At 42.4% G+C, this 25,036-nt stretch overlaps 1 protein-coding gene across 1 annotated transcript in view; it reads right to left on the bottom strand.

Annotated features, from left to right (window-relative positions):
- The window catches only part of RASSF6 (Ras association domain family member 6), a 35,441-nt gene extending 12,806 nt beyond the window's left edge, over window positions 1-22,635 (bottom strand). Inside the window, exons 1-3 of the mRNA XM_016209626.2 lie at window positions 22,448-22,635; window positions 7,944-8,022; window positions 3,882-4,018 (exon numbers count right to left, since the gene is read on the bottom strand). Coding sequence (XP_016065112.2) covers window positions 3,882-4,018; window positions 7,944-8,022; window positions 22,448-22,512 — 281 coding nt within the window. The 5' untranslated portion in view covers window positions 22,513-22,635. The remainder of the gene's footprint in view (window positions 1-3,881; window positions 4,019-7,943; window positions 8,023-22,447) is intronic.
- Window positions 22,636-25,036: the final 2,401 nt, after the last annotated feature.

Here is a 25,036-nt window from a genome sequence, read left to right as displayed (position 1 = left end):
CCAAAGCTGACTTTGGAAAGATATGAAAAGCGGAAATAAAAACTGATACAAGCAAACAGAATAAGGCTGTCTTTTTGTGTTTGTTTTTAAATAAAAAATTTCCAAAAGAAAATACTTGGACCAGATATGAGAGATCAAAGTACGGTCTGTGGAATTCATTCCATAAAGGATTACAAGTGCTCACAGCTCAAACAAACTTACTTTAAGCTTCTGCCCTCCCATTAAGCTGACTCGGTGTGACTCATGTCTAACGTAATTAAAACAAACTATCATAACTAGCCGACGATTCTCTCAAAGGGGGAACTGAAGGAGAAGACGGCAGCCCAGCCGAGTACACAGCCTCCACTCCCTTACCCCGCCCCCTGGAGATGCCAGACCCGTGACCCGGTGGCAGCAGAGATGCAGGCTCTGCCCTTGGGAACCTGGGACGGGGAAGGGGGCACGAGAGCAGCTTTAGAGAGGCCGGCCAGTCCATTTCATCCGAGCTCGGTGTTTGAATGAACGACGGTGTCTAAGATTAGGCGGAAACAAAAACTAGTACCTTAGGTGACTGCGCAGCCCACTGGGAAACCAGAGGCCGGGGAGCAGACACCTCAAATGATGCTGCGCCTTCCCGCCGAGTGTTCAGCTGGTTCCCAGGAAGGAGTCGCGGCTAATTAGCCACAACTGAATCTAGTCTTGGAGGGTGAAGGAGAGGAGAGAGGTCTTTTCCTGACAATTCTCACCCGCCAGAAAGATCTGATCCGCTGCAAGTGTGCGCTCAGATGTTCTCCCATAAGTCTCACTGTTGTGGTAAAAATCAGGCAAAGTTTTCTAGGGAATTCTTTCTTAATCTCAAACTAAAGGAGATAATTCCTGTCTAGTTCACAACAATGTTCTGATAAACAATGGAAAATGGAAATGGAGTCCACGAAGTACATCATGAGGATATTAATTTATAATCTGCCACAGGATGTGGAGAGGCATCGTTACTGCCGTCTCTCCCTGGGTCCTTAAAACACTGAGGATTTCTAGGAACAGGTTTCTTGTATTTTAGATTGAGACATTAAAAAATATCTTGAAACATTCAAAATAATGATGCTTAATGTGATAATCCAATACCTTACTGCATCCCCTTGACATCTTCCCGTAATGTTCCAGACTCATCAAGTTTTCACGAATCAAATCATTAAAATGCATCACACGGAGCTGGCTGCTCAGAGAACTTGGTAATGAGTTCTTAGGTAATATGATAGCTAATTTTGCCAAATTATCTTGCACGGTTTTCTAAAACAGGGCCCACGGGTGATTTTTCCTGTTCAGTGATGCTCCTGCCCATTTGAAATCATCGGCCCATCCGTCACAGAGTACCTGCAGGTGAGGGGTCAGGGCCTTGTCGGCGCCCAAGCCTCTGGCCTTTTTCCCACTCGGGGCCCCTTGCCTACTGGCAACCCTTAGCGTGGACGGAGGACTAGTCAGGAGTGCGTATGTACGGACAGTTCCCGCAGCGGAGCGCATTCAGCTCCCGGGGCTTCAGCGGGTCCTGCGTTTCGAGCCCCTTCTGCGCCGCGCGCCCTGCGGAGCGCCGGGCCGGCGGGAATGGGCGGGACACGCTCCGTGCTCGGGGCCCGCAGGCGAGTGGGGCGGGGGGCGCGGCCGTGTCGTCGGGGGCTCTGGCTGTGGATGGAAGGCTGCCGGGCCCCCAGCGCACGCCGAGGGCCAGAGCAGGCTTTCGGTGGCTTCCAGCCCGAGCCCCGAGGCTTCAGGCATCGGCGGGGAGACGGGCAGGCGGGGGTGGGGAAGCCGGCGGGGCTCCAGGCAGAGCCGGGGGCCAGAGGCCGCGGGGACGGACGACAGGCCAGGCCGCCCGAGCACCACGTCGGAGAAAGGTCCGCAAGGCGCACGTCCCGGTGGGCGCGTTTCCTCGGCAGGCAAAGCAGAGCGGCCCTGGGGGCGGGCCCGGCTCGCCCGGGGGGCACAGGCCGGCTGGGAGGAGGCCTCGGCAGCTCCCTGCTCCCGCGGCGCTCCCGCCCGGCCGCCCGGGGTGGCTGCGGTGGAGGGCCGCGCCTTCACATGCACACCAGGGGCACGAGCTGCGGCCTCGAGGACCAGAAGGGGGGCGTGTGACAGGCCCATTTCTGGCGCTCTCGGTCGCCACACGGCCCCCAGGGCTCTCACAGGCGCCCTCCGCAGCCCCCCAGCGCCCGCTCTTGCTGACTGGCAGCGGCGGAGCTGCCCGCTGCCGTGGGGCGGGTCCCCGGGCTGCGCCGCGCGCAGGCCTTTCCCGTCTCTTGGCCGTTTGTATGTCTTCTTTGGAGATATGGCTGTCCTCTGCCCATTTTTTGATCAGATTGTTTATTTTTTTGTTATTGAGTTGTATGAGTTTCTTATATATTTTGGATAATTCCTGACCAGCTATATTATTTGCAAATATTTTCCCCCATTTTTTACCTGTCTTCTCACTTTATTGATGGTTTCCTTCGCTGTGCAGAAGCATTTTAGTTTGATAAACTCCCATTTGTCTAGTTTTGCTTTTGTTTCCTTTGCTCAAGGGGTTATATTCAAATGGCATTATTCAGAATTATATCAAGTAGTTTTCCACCTATGTTTCTTCTAAGAATTTTATGGTTACCATACAACCCAGCAATTCTGCTTCTGGATGCTCATTCGGAGGAAACAAAACACTAATTTAAAGGGGTAAATGCACCCCTACGTTTGTTGCAGCATTACTTACAGTAGCCAAGATATGAAAGCAACCAGGTATCCATCCAGAGAGAATTAAATAAAAGACACACACACACACTGAAACATTACTCAGCAATAAAAATTAAAAAAAAAGGAATGAAATCCTGCCATTTGAGACAGCACCGATGAACCCTGAGGGTATTATACTAAGTGAAATAAGTCAGATAGGTGAAGACAAATGTTACATGATTTCGCTTCTATGTGGAATTTTAAAAAAATATCAAAAGAAACAAACAAACAAAACAAAAACAGACTCAGAAACAAAGAACAAACTGATGATTGCCAGAGGGCAAGGGGGTAGAGGGATGGGTGAAAAAGGTGAAGGGGAATATAGTTAGTAATAGTGTTAAAAGTTTGCACAGTGACAGATGGTTACTAGACTTACTGTGGTGTTTACATAGTAAGATACATAAATGTTCAATCACTGTGTTGTACATTTGAAACTAATATAATATTGTATACCAACTATGCTTTAATAAAAAAATTAAAATAAAAAAAAGAAAGGTAGGGAAAGAGGGAGGAAGAAAACAGAAAAAATATACATATGATTCCTTCTGAAGCAAGGAGGTATATTTATTAGCTTTTCTAAAAATTATAAAAGGTAATGAAAAAATCAGCCCAACATATTTATTCAAGATACAGTTGCATAAACCCACAGAGATGACTGTTTTGTGCATTTTACTGCGCTTCAAATACACTTTGCTGTGCCTTGTTGAACAGGATCAGGACAGTCAGGTGGGGCATAAGTAAGTCTCCTTTCCAGAAAGCAGAAAGAGCCCTTTGCTTCAAGAGAAATTTAAATTTTATTCCCTGTGTGTGTGTGTGGCTAATGAAATACTGTCCTCACATTTTGTCTTTTCCAACGAAGGAATGCAGTCTTCCAGGAGAGAAGCAATACAGCAGCGAGGCCGAGAGCACGGGTTCTCGAACCTGTAACCTGAGGCTCAGTCCAGTTCTGCTACGTGCTTATTGGAGATCTTGCATAACTGCCTAACCTCTCGGGGCTCTGGTTTCTGAACACCTACTTCACAGAGGTGCTGAGGGATTACACGAAACTGTATATAAGCATTTAGAAGAGCTCCCATCTTTAAGAGTGCATGCAATAAAAGTAAATATGAAGATTATCTAAAGAATTGAAACCATGAGTGGTAGCTTACATTTTGGAAAAGACATCTGGTGACTTCCCAGTAAAAGAAGGCATGTGCTTCTCATCTTGAATTTTCAGCTGTATAGGCTGTTTTACTCCCCAGAAAATGTCCAGCATTCCTTCAACAATTAGTTTACCATCTTCAGTCTAGGGAAGAAACCAATATTCTCAAACAGTGTTTTTGTATTATTTATAAAGAGTAATTGTTTTAACTGAAGACGGGGAAATTATGTAAAACATCTTAATAAATGAAAACATGAATTCCCAAGTGTGATTGTTTGGCTTTTCAACTTACCTACAAAATAATTCTATTTTTGAAACATTGTTTTATTTTTGAAAACAGCTATAACTAGCGAAGTAAGTCATAATGGTGATGACATGCCCATCAGAGGGCACAGTATGTTAAAATGCTTTCTGAGCTCTATGGTTCTTCAATTAAGTGGAAGTTTAATTCTCTAATTCTGTTTAACTTAAAATTCAAGTAGAATTAAAAACTGTACAAAGCTAAGAATCAGAAGAGCAACTGTTGAGAGATTTAGTGGCTCTTTCCTCATTCTGAACAGGAAAATTTTAACTTACAAAGTTATGCGCAATGAATAAAATAATGTATGTGAAAACAGTGTAAAATGTAAAACAAAATTATATTTAAAAAAAATCAAAAGCATTTGAAGAATTTATTTTAAGTTGGAAATATTATAACAAAAGAAGGATACTCCATGCAAACAAACAAAAATTAGCAAACATCTATCGAATATTTACTTATTTAGTGGATGTAAATATCAATACCAAAGCACATTCTCATAGAACTTATTTTCTAATCTATTTTTCTCTTGTATATGTAAGTCTTTGTGTTATTAAAGCAATGTGTTAGCACTATAGGCAATTTGGAAAATATAGAACTAAGAAGAGTCATATTCTAACTATCCAATAACTACTGTTATTATGAAAAATCAGTTATTACAAAACATAAATTACTCAATTCTTATTCGAGAGTGTAAGGAAACTCCAGACTCTGGAATCAGACCTGTGTTCAAACTCTGGCCCTGCCGCTTCCTGCTGTGTGGCCTGGGCAAGTTGCTGAAGCCTTTCAACCCGGTTGCTCCGTTTGAAGAAGGAACATCGCAGTGGTGCTAACTAACAGGGCCCGGTATTTACTACATGCCCAATGAATATTCATACTTATCATTTCCTTGGCTGATAAACCTACTTTGGAGCCACTTCAGAAACAAAGTCTTGTTCTTTTCCTCACTTTCAAGTTCACATTTCAGATAACTGAGAGGTCAGGTGATCACAAAGTTGTTTTTAACAACAAAACATAATTTGTTCTTTGAAGTGGAAGTACATGATAAAGACACTGCATTTCAGCAGCGATGTATAGCGTCCTTTCTTTGCCTAATTATAATTCAGTTAATCCCTTACCGCAAACATTCAAAGGGAACTGCTTGTATGAGGTTATAGAATTCTTGCTTTTAAGAAGAAATATTCCAGCCATCATGTAAGGAATATCAGAATATTTCCTAATCTCAGAAAACATCTTTTTTCAGATTATCTAAATAATTTTCCCTGAAGGCTTATTTACACTTACGAAATTTCCCTGTCTGATTCTTAGGTGGCTTCTCTTCTTCATCTACACAAATATCCTTGGTGATTTCAAGGATCTGGGTGGCCTCTAAACAAATAACTGCCAGCTTTGTATTTCCAGCCAAACCTCCACCCTGGGTTCCAGCTGTAACACTGTCCACCGACATCAAACTTCATCTGTTCCTAACTCTTAGTTCACGAACATTTTCTTTTCCCGGTCTCCCCCATGTGGCAAATAGCACCCCCATCCTTCCAGTTGCTCAGGCCAAGAATTTTACAGTCACCATTTCTTTTTTTCGTCCTCACTACTCAATGCAAATCCTCTTAACTCTACCTTACAAACATATTCCTAGTATGGCCACAGCCACCGCGTCCAGGGCCGTGACCCTGGTCCGTGCCACTGTCACTGATGACCTGGATTATTTCAAGCTGCTTTCTGTCTACTTCATTCTTCCCTCGCCCCTCATATATGCTCAGTAGCCTGAGAGAGCCTTTTAAAACGAACCTTTTTAGATAATGTCACCGTTCTACTCGTGACTCCCCAGCGGCTTCCATCTCATTCCAAGTGGAAGCTCAAGTCCCCACAGTGACCTGCGGGACCCTCCACACTCCTGCCTCCCCCTGGGCTGCGCCTCTGGCTGCGCTGTCCCCTGCCTCCCGTTGTCCCCAAGCTTCCCCCGCCCGGCTCCTGGGCCTCGGCTGCACCGCCGGCTCGGCCCTTCTCGGACGGTTCCTTCTCCTGAAAGGGGTCCCGCAGGCTCTGCAGCGCTGCTCGCCTCCTCCAGGGCCTTTGGCCGAATCCCCCCCCCCGCGGAGCCCGAGCCTGCTCCCCTTCTCCAGGTGCTCCACGGCCACTGCCACCACCTGCCACACCGCCCGTCTGACTTCGCTTCTTGTCTGCCTCCCGGAACGTAAGCAGCACGAAGCACGCACATTCTGTCTAGTTTTCCCATTACTGTATCTCCAGCCTATAGAACAGTGTCTGGCACGTGACAGACAACAAATATTTGTCTTATTAGTTAATCAATCAGAGATTAAGAAAACTACATGTTATTCTCCATGGATCGCCCCTTTTAACAGTGTCCATTATTGTAGGTCTGTCAGATTTGACCAGTGAGTAAAGATGAAAAGACTAAGAAATCTGATATTCTCACTGTAAATTTCCGTTCATATAAGTTAAAAAATTATATAAGCCATGAGACTTTAAAAAAAAATTAAATTGTAAGTTGAATATTGTAAACTGAGTGCTTATTCACAGATTTGGAAAGGGCCTGCCTCAACTTTTACATTCATAACATCAAAATTCAAACATGTTCCTAAAGAAAACAAACTTCTTAACATCATTAATTTTGTGGAAACTATTGAATTAAAATATAAATCATCATTCTCTTAAAGTTTTGATCTTTTCTTAAATTTTATATTTTTATAATTATAGATATTACAGATCAAACAGACAGGTCAATACTGAAATTATTTAAAATTTGGCCCATTTCTTTTTAAAGAGATTATTCTTCTGTATATGATTACATTTGGGATGGTAACTGAAATATGCAATTTAAGTACATTTTTTAAGCTCACTAAAACATCAGAGTGGTTTGCAAATATCCTTCTGTCCCAAGTGCAGAGTTAAGCCAAATCACAGTGGCCTAAAGTCAATGCTCTACCATCAAATTTGAAGATTTTAAATAGAATGTTAGAAAATTATAATGTTCCCTAGGACCAGGAAGATATAAAAATGGGAAGCAAGCAGCATTAGAATACAAGACTGAGTGGAGAGGGCTGTGGCAAATGAGGCATTCAAATGAACAAAGAAGGAAGGAAGGAAGGAAGGAAGGAAGGAAGGAAGGAAGGAAGGAAGGAAGGAAGGAAGGAAGGAAAGATTTAAGGCCAGCGTTTACAGTAGTCTACCAATTGCACCCCTGAAAATGCTTTCTAGCTTCAGGACTTTCTTGAATTGTCTAACATTTTAAAATGTATTTTTACGACATGGTACACATTCATTTTACTGTTCATGCATTTTAACAACAAAATCAAACTATGTTGCAGATATGTCATATAGTAATGATTTATTTGAGCAATTCTCCATTGGTAGAGACTTAAAGTAGCTTGGGATTTTTTCTATTACAAATAATATCACCGTGAACAGCCTTCTGTATACATCCCGGTACATTTGTAAGAAGGTATTAGGATAGATTTCTAGTAGGATTGCTGTTCAAAAAATATTCATTTATTTTAAAGTAGAAAGCAAATATGTCATTAAAGTTATTTTTAAATGTTTTTCTATCTCTCCAAAAATGCTTGGTAAATTACTGATGTCCCAGGAGTGGGATTTTTGTGATATACTTAAAAAAAATTGAGATCAACTTAAAGATTAACCTGTTTTCACAGACCATTTGTGCTGCTGGCTTATGAAGTCCAACTCATCCTGACTCCTCTGTACCTCTATGGAATTTTTTTCTGTGAATCAACTGTATTTCATTTATGGACTTACCTGTCCACATGAAATATGCAGATTTTCCTGGTTCGCATAAAAAATGTTATAGTTCTTCAATAAAGAATTAAGTTGTTCCCTAAAAAAAAAATTACATTCAGTTACAATCAGTCTTGGGCTCTTTAACAGTAAAAGGCAATAATGGTGCTTCCAGGTCCTAAAAGTATGAGACAGAAAAAAATGGTTCAACTGAATCTTTGCTGTTCTGTCATTTTAACTTAATGTAGGTCATTGAAAAATGAAGGCTTCTTAGGACACAAATAAATCTTAAAGGTGATAATTCATAAATAAATAACCAAAGAAGGGAAAACGACAAAAATGGTGAAGAGAGTGTTCTATAGTAGAAGGCAGCCATGAAATAGAAATTTGGCTTTACATTCCTTCCTAGTTTTGAACATTTAACCAGCCTGAGAGAAGCACCTAGAATGTGCCTGACATTGCGCTTCCCGTACCCGCCCCTTGGCGGCAGATGGGCCCCGACAAGGGGACCGCCTTCCTGCCTCCCCTCCACCTCTCAGGGCTGCCACAGCCAAGGCGCTCACCGCACCTGCTCCGCTCGTCCCAGCTGTCGTGGCTCACTTAGGCTGTTGCAACAGTCTCCTAAAAACCCCTGCATCTGCTGTCTATTCTCAACAGCAGGAGTTATTTTAATGCCCGCTTGATCATATCTCTTTTTTCTTCAAAACTTCTCATTGTTAGAATAAATGCCAATACCCTTCCAGTGACTGGTCTGCCGTTAAGCTTAGATCTCATTTCCTCCCTCTCTTTCCTTCACTCACGACACTCTGGTCACTGGCCACCTTGCTGCTCCTCAAACACTCCAGGCACATGGTCACCTCAGAATCCCTGTGCCCAGAATGCTCTTCCCCCACACCATCACAATGTTAGCATGCTCAGTGTTAAAAAGCATTTACTCAAAAGCCATCTTCTCGAGGATCCCTCCTTGACTACCCAGTCTAGAAACTGTCTTCTCCAACACTCGTATCCTGCTTTCCTCCTTGCTTCTGCCCCTTAGTCACCATCTAACCTTGTCTATATTTTACTTACATTCTTACAGTATATAATTATACATTCTTATGTATTAAAATATTTGTAATATTTTCCTCTATTCTGTCTGCCCCACTAGGCTATAGCTCCCCGAGAACGGGTAAGTCTGTATGTTTTGTTCACACTGTACGTTTTGTTCATGAGCCTGGAAGAGAGCCCGGCACATAGTAAGAACTCAGCAAATGCTGGTTGAATGAAGCGATCAGAGAAATTTTTATTCCTAAAAAGAAAAACCAAAACATACCAAAGAAAGGGAAAGGCTTTTTTAAAAGTATAAGCAGTTTTATAGAGGACAAATATCATGATACTCAGTTTCCAAATACATCAATCACTAATAGCCCCCTGAGCCCCAACAGGTCTCTGTCCCATAAGAACCTCGGCTGCGCGAGGGCAGGCGTTGGTCTGTCTCATTCGCTGCTGCCTTCCAAGTGTGCAGAACAGAGACTCGCTCAGAGTAGGCTCTTATTCAATAAATACTGAATATCGAACGACAGGATCCGTGTACGTTAATTTTTACATGTTTGAGATCATGTAAACATTCTTTTTCCATTTGACTTTTCTCCCTTGTCGTTTCTCATGTGCACATTTCCAAGGATCAGAACACATGCCACACGGTCACATGAAAACCGTCTGCAGAATTCCTGCATGCTACCCACTTCCCAGCTGGGCTGCTTGAGAATTTTAGTGTTCATAAGTATTTCTGTTCTAAATGTCACCGAGCACACTGATTGTGTTCCCTCCAAGTCATTGCTATGGGATATTTTCTAAAAATTACAGGACTGGTGAAGATGGTGAGCACTTTTACAGCTCTCATTACTGAGGGCCAGGGCACCGTGCAGAAAGTCCTGGCTCACTTGGGATGCAACTCCTGATGTGCTGAGCTGTGAGAGTTGTTATTAAAGCAAATGAATGCTCACATAATTTATTCCCTCAGCCTCTGTTTCTGATAAAACTGCACAATAAGGTATAGTACGAGCATCCTTCAAAGTGTTTACCTCAGGATTATGTATAATTAGAAAGGTTATTCTCTGGGAACAAGCTGTTTGGAAAATGTTTCTGTATCTGAACAAAACCTCACTCAATCTTCCTCCACAGAAATAAGCCTCCAAATGACCCAGGGGATTGGCAAATTGTGGTCCTGGGCCATCTGTTTTTTGTAAATAAAGTTTTATTGGAATAGAGCCACACTAATTTGTTGGCTTGTTGTCTATGGCTGCTTTCCTGCTATAACTGCAGAGCTGAGTATTGTGACAGAAACCAGATGGCCCACAAAGCCTGAAATATGTATTATCTGGTTTATACAGAGAAAGTCAGCCAGCTATCAACCATGTGTAACACGGGTAACTGAATACCACAGGAGTCTTCCATACTTTTTCACCAAAGGCAAGGTCTTTCTGACTACTAATGACACTTTGAAAGATATTGGATTGTCAGTAGAATAGTGCTGAGATAAAATTAGGTAAGTTAATGGTGCAATAAAGTGAGGAATTAGCAAAGAAAATTCAGAAGTGAACTATAGCAACAGTGAGTGCATTCCAAATATTAAAAGATCATCACATTTTAACTGTATGTACATAACCAGAGGCACTTTTTTTTCTTATGTGTCTTTACTGATTTCAGAGAGAGAAAGGGAGAGGGGGAGAGAGAGAGACAGGAACATCGATGATGACAGTCATGGATCAGCTGCCTCTTGCATGCCCCATAATGGGGTTCAAACCTGCAATCCGGGCATGTGCCCTGACTGGCAATCGAACCCTGACCTCCTGGATCATATTCTGAGGGTGGATGAGAGCTTAGAGGAATAGATTTGCAGCAAACTTTGGAGGGTGAGAATGGAACCTGAAGAGTGTGAGGAGCTTACACTCTCGCCGGGCAAAGTACACATTAGCAAGGACAGGTAGCTCTTTCTATAGTTATTGCGGAGAAAGCTCAGAGTTGGGATTCTAAGAGTGTAACCTGTCAAATGGGGAGTGGTGAGCAATGAACTGCGGAGCAGACAGGAACACTGTCAACCATTTTAAGAAGCTTAGAGTTCACCCTGCAGGTAATGGGCTGCTACTGGGGATTCTTGGCCAAAAAAAAAAAAAGACATGATGATGGTGAGGGCCACTAGGGAACTTATGGAAAACAGATTTCAGGACAGGACAAGACGCAGCAAGATGAGTGGGGCCATTGTAACAGGATTGGGCAGAGGTGCAGGAGCAAGACCGTGTTCCATGGAAAGGTGATCAGAGGTTCCACGTAGACGGGAGGAGCTACAGCACTAAAGAGACCTGGAATAAGTATAAAGTTTAGGAAACCCAAAGGTAACCACCCAAGTGTTGTCTACGCAGTCCCTAGTCAAGAAAAGGGACACTGATTTAATATATACAGTGACTTGTCAATGGTAATTGTAAATAGATTTTTAGGGTACACTTAAATGTTACATAAGGATCCCCAAAAAGAAGAGCACCCTTCCCTCTGAGCCCCCAAAGAATTCACCCAACCAAATGAAACTGCTTAGCAACTGTCCAATTGCCCCAACAAAGCTATAACACAGGAGATAAGAAATGGATTCCATATCCAGTCTTCTCAGTTTTTAAATCTCCAGTGTATAGAAGCAACAGGGATACTCAAGAAGTAGATGCAAGGCTTAAACAGGCTGTATACTTTATGTGCAATACATAAGAAATTGATTTTCTAAGATCTGGATTTGTTTTAGAAAACATCACAGTATATAATCTGGATAGTGTTTTTACAAAACTAAGGAATGGCAAATTGAACATCTAACTAAATGAACACGGACTCATAAGCTTCCCCAGGACCGAAGCTGGCACTGTGCGCTGGCGGTGCAGACAGAGGATGCTGGCAGATGCTGACGGGCACCCGGAATCATCCATTACAGCTCCTGGAAGAGTGCTGGCCAGGGAGAGGCCTAACACGGGGTGACAGACAGAGAGGAGGCCCGCAGAGCGAGCCCCGGGCTCCTGCTCCTTTAAGGCTCCCGGCTTGTTTCAATGAGTAATAGTGGTCAACTGTAAAATGCTTAGGTGTACTTTGCACTTTGTGGCCTGCATTGCAGCTGCTCAGCAGATGGGAATTACCCACATTCTGACTTTCGCCACCACCAACAGACTTAGCAACAAGGAGTTCCTCAATCTTATCACGCTACTTAGCTGCCTGGATGAAACAACTGTATCCGATTTTATAAAACTGTAATAGGCGTGGATATTGGACAGCATGGCGTGCAGGAGTGAGTTACGCCCTGTACAGACAGAATGGATGTTAAATACTAGTTGTACTAAGAGTTCCCTCTCTTGTTTCACTAGTGATTCATGGCATAATTAAGTGGATATTGGGTCCCTTTCCTGGAAAACAAAAACCCTGTCCCATTCTTCACTAAGCGACTCTTAGTCTGGACTCACTGAAGGCAAGCCAGAAATAGTGTTGCACGCTGCATTCCAACGCAGGCTTCAGGGACCACTACACGACACGAGATCAACTTCAGGGGAAAACACAGCCCTACGCGGCCGCCACAGGCATATTTGGCCTTGGCCGTGCTTCCCGAGTCTGTGTTACTTCTGCCTCTCAGAGTCGTGCTGAAAAATGTTCAGGCTCCAAATCGGGCAGCCATGGGACTGCATCCGGACGGCAGCATTAGGAACAAAGTTCCCCTGTGTGTGTTGCCTTGTTTCACAGCAGGACCTAAAGCATTTCAGAGTCTCTTCATAGAGGCGAAAAACCGAGGCGGAAAAGAAATGCTCTTACAGTTGCTGTTTTTCCTATTAAAAAGTTTTAAAAAAACAACTTAAACTTACTGTGTGTTTTTATAAAATAACTATAAATTAAACATGTCACAGTAACAAATTGATCATTTACTGGGAATTAAGGTTGTGATTTTTAATTTTGTGTTGTAGTTCTGTATACCTCCCAAATTCTATATAATAAGTGTGCAATGCATTCAAAATGTTTTCATAATTTTACTTCCATAAAAACATCATATAAACACCTCTATGTCTGGGGAAAGGTGGAACCAGGAAGTAGGAGAACAGAGAGTAAGTACAGGCTTATCGGTAAGAAGTTTGCCGAGAAAGACCATCACTCCATATTCCTGACGTCTGCAAGCAGCAGCAGAATCCTCTCAGCCCACTGCACCCCTCATCACCGCCAACTTGAGGCCTGGGATAGAAACTGCAAACTGAGGCAGCCCTTTTCCAGCAGCAGCCGCAGCCCCAGGTATTTTTTTGCCCTTGGCCTCACCTCCTGGCTCAAAGGGAGAGGAAAGAAGGCCTTTCAACACGTGCCTGAAGGCCTTCCCCAGCTAGCCAAGTAGGTTACTTACATTTCCATTGCAAATGAAGGGATCGGGTCAACAGCTTGAAAACTGAGAAGCTGGAAAGGGGAGGGCTATCTTGATTGAAGTAAAAATGCCAACCCTCAAGTACCAGGGAGCTCTAAATTTGCCTCTCTCTTCCGGCTTCCTTGGAAGGGGCTGCCCTTTTTGAAAAGTAAGGGTTTCTAACATTTCTGGCAATTTTGCTAAGGTACCATTAATTACTGCTGCTGGTTGGAGCGAGGGTGCCTGTGACTGTTGGCTCCGTTCTTCCAAACAGTTCTAGCTTAAGACCCTAGCTCCCTCTTTAGTACTGACAGCTGATAATTTTAAAAAATATATATCTTTATTAGTATTAGAGAGAGGAAGGGAGAGGGAGAGGAAAAAAAAATCACTGATGAGAGAGTCATTGATCAGCTGCCTCCTGCTTGGCCCCAACCGGGGGTGGAGCCCGCAACCTGGGCATGTGCCCTGACCAGGGATCAAACCGAGATCTGGATCCTAGGCCGATGCTCAACCACTGAGCCACAGTCGGCCAGGCTAATTTCACAGGATTAAGAAGAAATTTGCTGTGGCCACTATGGCTCAGTGGTTAGAGTGCCTGCCTGTGCACTGAAGGGCGGCAGGTTCTGTTTGATTCCGGGCAGGGCCAGGTACCTGGGTTGCAGTTCGCTCCCTGCCCCAGATCGGGGCACAGGTGGGAGGCAACCAGTCCCTGTGTCTCTCTCACATTCATGTTTCCCTCTCCCCCCCTCCTTCCCTGCCACTCTCTCTGAAAAGTAATGGAAAAAATACCCTCTTGTGAGGATTAACAACAACAACAAAAAAAGAGAAGAAACCTGAAGCGATGAAGTGATGGCTAGTCAGTAGATATAATGCAAAGAAAAACGCCCAGAATGTTATTGATTATGCAAACTCCACTGTTTAAGGGAGAGGCTTTAGCTACTCAGAACAATGTCCCTAGATGTTGCTAAGACATGGAAAAGGGGATTAAAAGGGAGAGACAAAGGAGGATTGTATCAGTTATTAAAATGCTATTTTTTTAAAGAAAACAGGAATGTGCTCTAGATCTGACATCTGATTTTTAAGAGAATCCTTTATGAGGGTAAATATCAGTATTTGATATTTTAACACACTAGCATGTTTTCCAACTACCTCAGATGAAGGCAGACACTTATGTATTCTCTTTCCTCTGTGGTCTGGCTTCTAAAGATGTTTATGAAAGCCTGGCATGGTTGAAGGTGAGAAAGACGATAAAAGTCGTCCAAGATGAGGCTCTAAACATCCTCCAGCCAGCTCACGCTGGGCCCTCGAGACTCCTTACAGTGAGGATTCTGCAATAGAAAACTCTACGGATTCAAGCAAGATGCTGTGACTTACGTTGTAAAGAAGCTTCTGGCTGCTGGGGGAGAATGGACCGTGGGGACAGGGAATGGAAGCAGGTGACACAGTTGTCCAGGAAAGAGGTAGTGGTGGGCTTGGGCTGGTGGAGAGAAGTGGCTGGGCTTTGGGAGTGGAGCTGACTGGACTAGCTTCGGGGCTGGGTGGAGAGACGAGGGACTGGAGCAGGGAGACTGAGCTCTAACTTCTACTGAGATCTTGCTTCTCATATTTCCATGAGTTAAACTTTCACTTCAGGTTTTTCTAATACACGCCTTATAGATTTTTTTTTAAAGCTAGTTGAAAAGTAAACACAGTTAAGCCACGCAGCACCAGTCATTACTGGAACAGACGCAGGCCGGCTGCAAAGTAACACCCTTTGTGTATGAGCAGCTGGGCGTCGCGTGCTTGCTAAGGGTGGCTGCCTGGACTGCAGTCTGCTGCCCCCTGCTCCTTTGGGGTGGAGAAACGATATCTGTCTATTCTGTTCATTAAGTCTTTCAGTTATTTTACTGATTTGCCTTTCAGCTTCTTGGACTATTGGGACTGTTACAGGAGTGTCTGAAACACGGCAGGTGGCCAGTGATCCTCGAGGCCATCCTGCGAGCGAGAGCTCAAGCCAGGAGCTTCCCTCACCTCCCTCTTCTGTGATGCTACCAGGACCGTGACCGCTGAGTTCCTTACATTTGAAAAAATGCATATTAAGCAAACTCCTTGTTTCGCTTCTGGGCATCCTCCAACTATTCTCCACACTCTGTGCAGAGCATCCAGAACATACCACATCATCTGCTTTGTTTAACGTCCTGCAATGTTTCCCATTGCTCTTGGGGTAAAAACCCCTAATCGTCATCGCAGCAGGTGAGTTCTGCTTGGTCTCTCTTCTTCAGCCTCCTTTCGGAAGATGCTTTTCCCTGTGTCCTGCACCTTGGCCCCACTGGGTACCTTGCACTTGCTGGACCCGTGCTCCCTCTGGCCATAAAGATTTGGGGCTGACACCCGGTGTCAGGGACTCTCTCCTGCTCACCCCCTCAAGCTTGTTAGCTCCCCCTCCTTCAGATTTCTGGAACCGCCCCCCTGCTTAGGCGAGGTCCTTTTTCTTCCCTAAAACTGGGCTCCTTTCCTTTGGAACACTTAACCTCAGTTTGTTATCAGGCCTTCAGACCTGTGGTTCTCAAAGTGTGATTCCCAGACCAGGAGCATCCGTACCGCCTGCAAGCAAATGATGACGCCAACCCAGACCTGCTGGGTCGGAAGCCCTGGGAATAGGCCCCAGCAGTCCTCAGCCTGCGACGCAATCCCAGCGGTTCTGACGGCGGCTCACGTTGGAGATCTGCAGCTTGAGGCTGCCCTTGTCTGTTTTTGCTCAAAATTCTGCACCCCAGCTTCTAGTACAGCTTCCGGCTTATAGTATGCTCTCAGTAATTATTTGTTTAGGGGATAAAATGTAGCAAATTAAATCTTAACCTATTTATACAGGGAAAAATATCTTTCACCGGTGTTGCTAACATATCCAGAAATTCAAGTAAACTCCACAAGTTAACATATATCTAGAGTCTTTGAATTTTTATTTTATCAGACTTTCTATTGAAATATTTTCAGAGTATCTTAAACAGATAGATGATCTTATTATTTATCAACAGACTGAAGTAATGAAAGAGGTAAATGTGGAGTAAATTCATTTTATTGGGAATAACAGTCATATTGATATGCTTAATGACTGTTGACAATATATGCTCATTGAAAAATATCTGATATAAAGAAAGCTTAAAAATGACCCTTTTCACATATCAGGGGGGACATTATTGACCTTTTTGTGACAGTAATAGATGTGACATCCGATTTCTCCTAATGAAAATTTCTTTTGTTTCGCTAGGTCATTAAACATAAATAATAAGAATTTTAAAATAAATTTTTAAAAACAATCCCCACATAGAAACAAATTCTCATTCTTAAAACATTGGTCCTAAACATCCCTCAAACATTTTGCTCCTGGCTAATTTAGAATCCTGACTTGTATAAAAATACGTCTGAGGGAACTGGCTCTCTCCCTTATCCTTTCTCAAAGACAAGAGGCAGTGGACTTCAGCAAAGTGGCACCCTCTCTTCACAAACCTACCTGCAGGGCACGCTGGGGCACGCAGTGTTTGCTCCAGTTCTTTTGCTCAAAAGAAGGCCCTGGCCGTGAACTTGGGCAAATATTGCCCTCTGGCTCTACCAGCCAGGTAGGTGAAGCCTCTGAACACTGGTTCTTTGTGTTGAATTTGTGCTCAGAGGTGCAGGTGGCTGGTTCCTTTGTTCCAGCAAAGGGCGCAGGCCAACACGCTTGAAAAAAGAAACTGTTTGGAATAATGCACTTTCTGCTAAAATTTATTACATCATGCTAATTAACGTTATTTACTAAGGACAGGAATGCACACGTGCCTTGCGGGCTGCTGTTGGAAGAGCTGCAGCCTGCAAGGGTTTGTATTAGGTTCCTAAGTAGGAGAAAGTCTAACAGGTTCCCAGAGTGAAACCTGATCAGCATTCGAAAACTGAATTCGCACCTTTTTTAAGCACAGGGTTGGTTGGCATTTACTCACCTCTAAAGTGCCCTGATTTCAGCCTAGGACCTAAAATGAAAGTACTTCAAAAGCAACCATGTGGAAATTTTTTTTTTTTTTTAAACTCAGCTCACTTAGAATATTTACCGTGTGAAGCAACCAAAGTGATGACCCCAGGCAATGAAACAGCACCTGGAACCTTAGTCATCTGAGCATGAGCTAACTTATACCAACACCCTTCACCCAGGAAAGTTTCTAAACTCAAAGAATTCTCACCCAGTAGTAAGACATAAATTTTATACTGATTACTGTGCTATTAATATTAAAATCTCTCATTTTATTGTTCACATGTAGTTCTCATGAAATTTGCTAAATTAACCAAAATTTCCATCAAGCAGGTTCTATTTTCCTATTAATTTCCATTATTTTTGTGTATTTCTGCGCAGAAAAAGAAAAACCCCTCAATAGTTGGTAATTCTGTCTTGTTTGCTAGAACAATGACCAATACAGAATGGGAGCTGAATCACTACTTGTTAAGTGAATAAACGAATGGAGGTGTTTGCCAGATTTGTGACATGTTGGATATCACAGGCGGTCAGTGGTATTATCATTTCTGGCTACTATTTTGTAAAGATTTCCCCACACACCAGGAATTTTGTTTATCCAGGTGGTCCTCAGTCCTCAGACATTAATCCTTTCCTACTCTGAGCAGTGGACTTCACTATGCATCAGAATCATCTAAATAGTTCTGGGGTAGAATCCAGGATCTGCATTTTAAAAAATTTTAATTTAATTTTTAAATTGATTTTTTAGAGAGAGAAGAGGGGAGAGGGCGAGATAGAGAAACATCAATGTGAGAGAGAATCATTGCTCTGCTGCGCCCATAGGTGCGCCCTGACCCGGATCCAACCGCAACCTGGGTATGTTCTCTGACTGGAATCGAACCCAAGACATTTTGGTGCAGGAAGGGGAGGCTCCAATCAACTGAACCACACTGGCCAGGGCTCAGATCTGCATTTTTAACAAGCATCTGATTGGAGGCAGGTGACTCAGGGACCACATTCTGAGAAAAGCTATCAAGTCAGGTGTTGGTATAAATGCTGTAATATTTTACTTTACCATCTGGAGTTGCAATTAATACATGGATAGTAGGGCCTGAAAGGGGCTTTGGGTTATAGAAGATAAACTATAAATCCTTCAATTCAATCAATTCTAGTGACACAAAATAAGAGTCACTAGAATCACAGATCTTTCTTTGGAAATACCCTCCCCCAAAATATGCAGTTTCACTATGACATAGTTTCCTGCAAACCAATTATAAAATGGGAAGGCATAGAGGTTTTCAAATTTTGTTAGTTTCCTTTCTCCTCTTATATTCCTGATTATATTAGAAAGTATTTATAAAAAAATATTTTCAGAGGTAAAAAATTAATTAGAGTATTGACTTTAAGGCTATTCTGAAGGAAAGTAATGAATATATTCTGGCTGAGAGCTGTGTCCCTGCTATTCAAACTAATTATTCATGTACCGCTTTCATGATTTTGGCTAACCCCAAGTATCATCTGTTGTCAATGTTTTTCTAATTGACCCCTCTTTTAAGTAAGTTTTTATTTGTCATGAGCAATAATGTTTGTGAAATCAAAAATTTCATATGCTAGTTATATTTTTCTGAGATTTTCCATAAGTTTTCAAATAAAAATCAATGATCTATGTTTTATCTAAAATCATCCAGGTCCCGCACCTTGGGAAACAGGGTGCAAAAGATGCTGAGAGCTTACCCGCAGAGTGTTTACATTCTGCCTCAGGAAACCAGCTGGTGGGAGACAATGAAGACAAGCCGGGAGACGTAAGATGTCGGTGAGGGAGAACACTCATCAAACATTTTTAGAAAGCTAATTATTGTAGCAATCACATTAGGTTTATTTGTACTCTTTGATCCAGTAATTTCACTTCTGTGAACTAGCCCTTGTGTATTCAAAAAATTGGAGCCATCTTGAAGGTCAAAATTAAAGAAATGATTATATTATGATACTTCTAGATCACTGAGTGCTACAGTGTCATTAAAATCATCTTTAGAAAGATTTTTAAATGGTAAATACAAGTATTTCTAATATAATGCCAGGTGTGTAAAACAAGATACAATATGATCTCAACTGTGGCAAATAAAATCCTTAGGAGACGGGAGTAAGCCAAAATTACGCAGTGTGTGTTTTTCCCTGGTAGTGAGATTATGGGTAATCTTCACTTTTTCAATCTCTATGTTTCCATATTTTCTCAGTTTTATAATTATATAAATATGTAAAATATAATAATTTCTCAAAATAATCATACTTCATAATTTGGAAAAATATTTTAAAAGAACAAATACTTTTTGAACAAAAAATATTTTAAAAGAACAAGTAATTAACAAGCTAATTAAAATCTTACTGCAGAGCAGTTCAGGGACAATTTCTTGGGGAAAGTGAATAGCTGAGAATGGGAAACAATAAAATATTACAAAAGAAACAGAAATTGACTTGGCTACTATCAGTGTATGGAATGGGTGTCATGTCAGCGAAAATTCATGATTTTCACTCTGTGACTACACAGATGATCAAAAGAAGGGAATGTGGTGATCCAGGACAGGAGTTACCATTGGCTGGCCATGGCCACAGTGAGATTCACACCAATCTCAGAACCAAACTAGGAGCTCGGTAAAGGTGGAAGAAAATTGTTCCCGAGAAAAGACCAGAAGAATAAAGAGAAAGGCATGCATACAAATGGGAATTAACCAGACTAGAAATACGCCTAAGGCAGACAGGAGACAGGGAGGGCACAGGAGCTTCTCTGTGACATTTGTCCTGAGGTTTGGTCTGGGAGGAGAGGTTGGTGCCAGGCTGTGCAGACAGGGGCTGTGGATTGAAGTTACCTAGTACCTGTCTCGAGTATATTTTAATCCGATCACAAGAGCAAATCTAAAGGTCTGAGTGAGAAAGGTCCTTGCTTTCCTCAGGAATTCGGGCGGTGCAGCTTCGGCGTCACAGCTGCAGCCAGCTAAGGGACAATGGCCGTGACCTCAGAGGTTGGAGGCTGAGGGGTGGCCCAGGAGTAGCTTAGCAAAGCCCTTGGGGCAGGTGGGAGTCATGACTTCACGGCCGACCCGAGGCAGGCAGGGGTGAGCAACAGGAAAACGCGGACATGGGTTTATGCGTTATCTCCGCACTGTTGCTCCCGTGACCCCCTCCTGGCGCGTTAAACTTTCCCTGCGCAGAAGGCACACCGGCAGAGGGGGACACTGGTGTAGACCCCGGCTGCGGCCTTGGAGGCAGCGCTCTTCCTTCTGTCATTTTCTTTGGGGGGACGCAAATGTGGCAGGGGGACCTTCTTGGGGCGGTCCTTCCCCTTCCCCTCTCCACACTGGCGTCCTCTGCCCTGCCTCAGGTCTGTGAACTTGCTGTCCCTTTGCCTGGATGCTCCCAGCCGGATACCTGCGGTTGGCTGGTTCAGCTCCTTCAGGTTTTATTCTAATGTTACTTCCTCACTGAGGACTTCCCTGGCTTCTTATACGGAGTTTCACCCGGCTTGCTCTCCACTCCCAGCACTCAATACTCCCTTTCCTGCTTTATTTTTATTCTTCAAACCTTTCAGCATCTAATAACATATATAGTTACTCACTTATTTAACATATTGACTGTACAGTAGGTCCCCCTTATCTGTGGGGATACACTCGTAGACCCCACTGGATGCCTGAAACTGCGGATAGTACCAAACCCTATATATACACTATGTTTTTCCTATACATACTTATAGTAAAGTTTAATTTATAAGTTAGGCAATTTCATGGATAGAAGATTTGTTCTTACCAGATCTTAGCAACCTCAGCATAAAAATGTTTTTCTTCCCTTATTAAGTTGAGAACTTTCACCTTTACATTTAATAAAAGCACATATGGCTTCTCTTTGGCATATCTGAACTGCCAGCATCACTAATCTAGTGTTTTGGGGCCATTATTAAGTAAAATAAGGGTTACTTGAACACAAGCGCTGAGAAACCGTGACAGTCTATCTGATAACTGAGACAGCTACTAAGCGACCTGTGGGTGGGGAACCTATATGGCCTAGATGTGCTGGACAAAAGGATAATTCTTGCCTCAGGTGGGATAGAGTAGGACGGTGAGATTCTATCACACTGCTCAGGATGACACACAATTTTAAACTTATGAATTGTTTCTTTCTGGAAGTTTCCATTTAATATTTTCGGGCTGCAGGTAACTGAAATTGCAGAAAGTGAAACCATGGATAAGGGGGGACTACTTATTCCTCTGTAGGAGGCAAACCCATGAGGGTAAAGGCTTTGTGTGGCTCCCTGTTGAGTGCTCATAGTGATCAAGAGGATCAAGAAGAGGGCCTCTCCGCAGGGAGCAGTTAGTATTGGAGGAATGAATAAACGACTCCATTAACTTTCACTTTATGTCTTCGTCTTACTTCTTGAACTTCATGCTCTCCTGCACCTGTGGCTTTCGTTCCATTTTTGAGCATATATGTTCCCTGTGCTTTCCTATTTCCCAGCCCTGCGTCATTACATCTCCTCTCTCTCTCCTATTTGGCTTTGTTTGTCTTCCTTGTAAGACATGGGTCATGTTCCAGCGCCACTTGTTTTTTCTTAGCATTTAATCTTTCCCTTACTCAGCTTTTGCTCTAGCTCAGCAAAGTTCAGTTTCTCATCTTTTCTCTTACAATCTTTAAGTCCCTACTTTATTATTCTCAAAAGCAACATAGGATGCTATTTGCTGTGTATAAGGAAACAGCTGGGGCTGTTGGCCACATTGCATAACCTAATGTTCGGAGGGAAACAGCAAAAACGAAGTGTGTCCTGAGGACAAAGAAGAGAGAAGAAGACAGGAAGCTCTGTGTTGGGTTCCTGGGTTAATTCTTTGGATAAATCATTTATGAGTAGCCTCAGATCCTTTACTTAATGCTGCTCCTGAGAACTGTACCAACTACTAACAGAAATTTAGCCTTTAGTGAAATTAGACCGCCCTTTATGAAATACGAGGGATTGCTCCATGAAAGGCATGGTTTAGCAGTTTCTAAGAACATCTTCATTCAACTTACTTAATGTCTCAACTGGTGATTCATATTACTGATCTTATGGATCACCTGTCATGCTTAGGTTGACATAGTGCTGGGGTGTAATCTACAAATGACTGGCGACTAGAATAACATATGAGACAGATACATAGTTACCCGGTCAGGAATGTCCTCTCATTGACGAAGATCCAAGAAGAGTACTGGTGGGGCATCACGGTCATCTTTTCTCCCTTTCTGAGATCATCTAAGGGTACCCTAAAACATTAGAATAATATTAATGGCATGTTCCTGTAATGCATTCACAAATCAGTTTCTGACTTAAGTTGAATTTTCTTGTTATGTCCCTAGTGTGTAGAAGTATTTAGGGGGGAGTGTTTAAGTAGTGTTTCATGTATGGGCCTGAGGGTTGGGTTGGAGAGGGAAGGAAAGAGAAGATATTTCTCACCATATGCCTGCTATGGGCTTGCACTCTGCATGTGAGCCACTTTATAGACGTTCTCTCATTTAACCCTGAGGCCACCCCTCCCAGGCACGCGTGCGGTTACCTCCGCTTCAAGTCCTTAGTAATAGTGGAGCAGATCATCCGAAGTGCGGCCTGAAGATCCTCAAGGCCTCTACCTTTTTCCTTTCACCAATGTGGTTTTTACAGTTTGGAAAAGGTTATACAGATTAAAAAATTTTTATTTTCTATAAATCAGTTCATGCTAAGATTCTTTTCAAGGATCTTTTCTATGTCTAAGGGAGTTACTATTGAGGGAAAATGAGATGTTCTCCAAAATCTTCAATTGTAAGAAAGTAAGTGTAGGGTTCAGAGTTTTAACTACAACTCACTTTGAGTGAGTTTCTACATGGTCTCCTCCTAACCTCTTGTGCGTGATTGCTCATAAGATAATTTGGGAACAAGTAATAATGTGTTGTTTTCTCTGTCCCCTTCACCCCCCCAAGCACCAAATCATTTGGGCTTTAAGACTTAAGTGTTTTCCTTTGTTCTTATTACTCGATATGTGCTTCTGAGACAAATCTATTTTGTCTCTTTTGATATCATTTTCCATTTTAAATTGAATGTTATATTCTTCATATAATTTAGGGAAGATAGTATTAAAGGAAGGGGAACAATTTAATTTTGACAGTCTCTAATGAAAGATGATAAAGAGGGCATATGAAGAAGTATTAGATAAACCACAAATATAACTTGACAAATGTTCTTCCCTTTGGGAATCAATCTGAGGAACTGACAGCTGTGGGGTAGAGAGGCAGAGAGAGAGAAGGCAGAGCAAACAGTTCTACAAACATGCAATACAAGCCCCAGGGTTGGCCCATGACAAATGCTAATGATTTGCAAATTTATAAGTGAAATCCCGGATCAAAGTTATTCTGCTAATCACCATACACTTGATTACTGTCCTAGCGACACTCCTGGTAATGAATGTATTCAGTGGGTCTAAATTGGGCATGACTCCTACTATAAAGAATCTTATTTCTGAATTTTTAGTATTTTATTTGGAATACACTCTAATGATTTTTTTTCATTTTTCAATTTATCCACAGTTCTGATACTACCAGGTTTTAGTGATTTAAAAGTTACCCTCCTGTTCCATCTCTCTATAAGTGCACAAGTGTGCTTGGGGTGTTTGAAACTGCCACAGAACCTGCATTTTATTGAGAAGTATAAAAAGGAAGAAACAGAAGCCACATGAAGAATTCTGCCTGGCTGGGATAATGTTTCTGAAGCCTTGTTGGTTATATTTTATAATAAAATCTTCAGAAGTTTATGAAAAAATTTAGATGTCTTGCTGTTACTCTATTTTTTAAAATTTCCTGAGATTTGTGGGGGGGAAATCAGTCAGTTTTGAATTTCTGCTTACTTAGCAGGCTCAGTGTTATTTTAAGAAGATATTAAATCCCAAAGGCTTCTAGGATTCAAAAAGAGGCATTTTGCAGTCGCTGAAATTTTTGTGGCAACATGGCAATACAAGATAGCTATAGTAGGGAGGAGATCCTAGGGCAGCGTTCGGAGGTGTGAAGAAAAGAGAAACTGTACTAGGTAAACTGAACACTACAAAATAGGTGGCCCAAGGCGAGGAAGGATGTACCAATTTGGTAAGTTTGGTTTTGGAGTCTTTCTAGAAAGAATTTTCTCCTGTAAGATTCTGTGTGAGGAAACATGTTCCTTCTATTACAGAAATTCAATCCAAACTGGCTGCACCCTGCCCACTCCCGCAAACACGATTTTAGGTTTTCAGGCAGCTGAAGTCAAGTTCAGACTCACAGGGTTGATTAAGTGTGAGGTAACATCGCCGAAGCCTCCTTCAGGCTCTGGAAACTGTGGTCAGACATGAATAATATCCTCCTTTAGGTTGTCATATAAACAGCATTAAGGTACAACCAGAGATTTTAAGTATAGTAATTTCTAGTCATTCCGCCTTGCAGAAATTGAATATTTAATTACCATTGCTTCAAGCTTATAGAATCACAAGGGATATAGTTGGAATAAAAAGGTAAGCTGGAGAGAGAAAAATCAATTTTTTAATTAAAAAAAGAAGGGGAGGGATTTTCTTCTTTCCCTTCTGAATCAGATTGTTTTGGTTGGGTTGGGTGTGTGGAATACATTTCATGTTTGTTTTTTTTCTCCAGGAGAATAGCAGTCCAACATAAAATAAAACAAAACAAAAGAAAGAAAAAAAGAAAAGCTATTCTCACAAAATTTCAGATGCATATTTTTCCTTATAGCACATCATCAGTTTG

Source organism: Miniopterus natalensis, chromosome 1 (genome assembly GCF_054644295.1).
Source record: "Miniopterus natalensis isolate mMinNat1 chromosome 1, mMinNat1.hap1, whole genome shotgun sequence".
NCBI lineage: Eukaryota > Metazoa > Chordata > Mammalia > Chiroptera > Miniopteridae > Miniopterus > Miniopterus natalensis.
The sequence above is the reverse complement of the archived record's forward strand: the minus strand, read 5'-3'. Positions and strand labels throughout refer to the sequence as shown.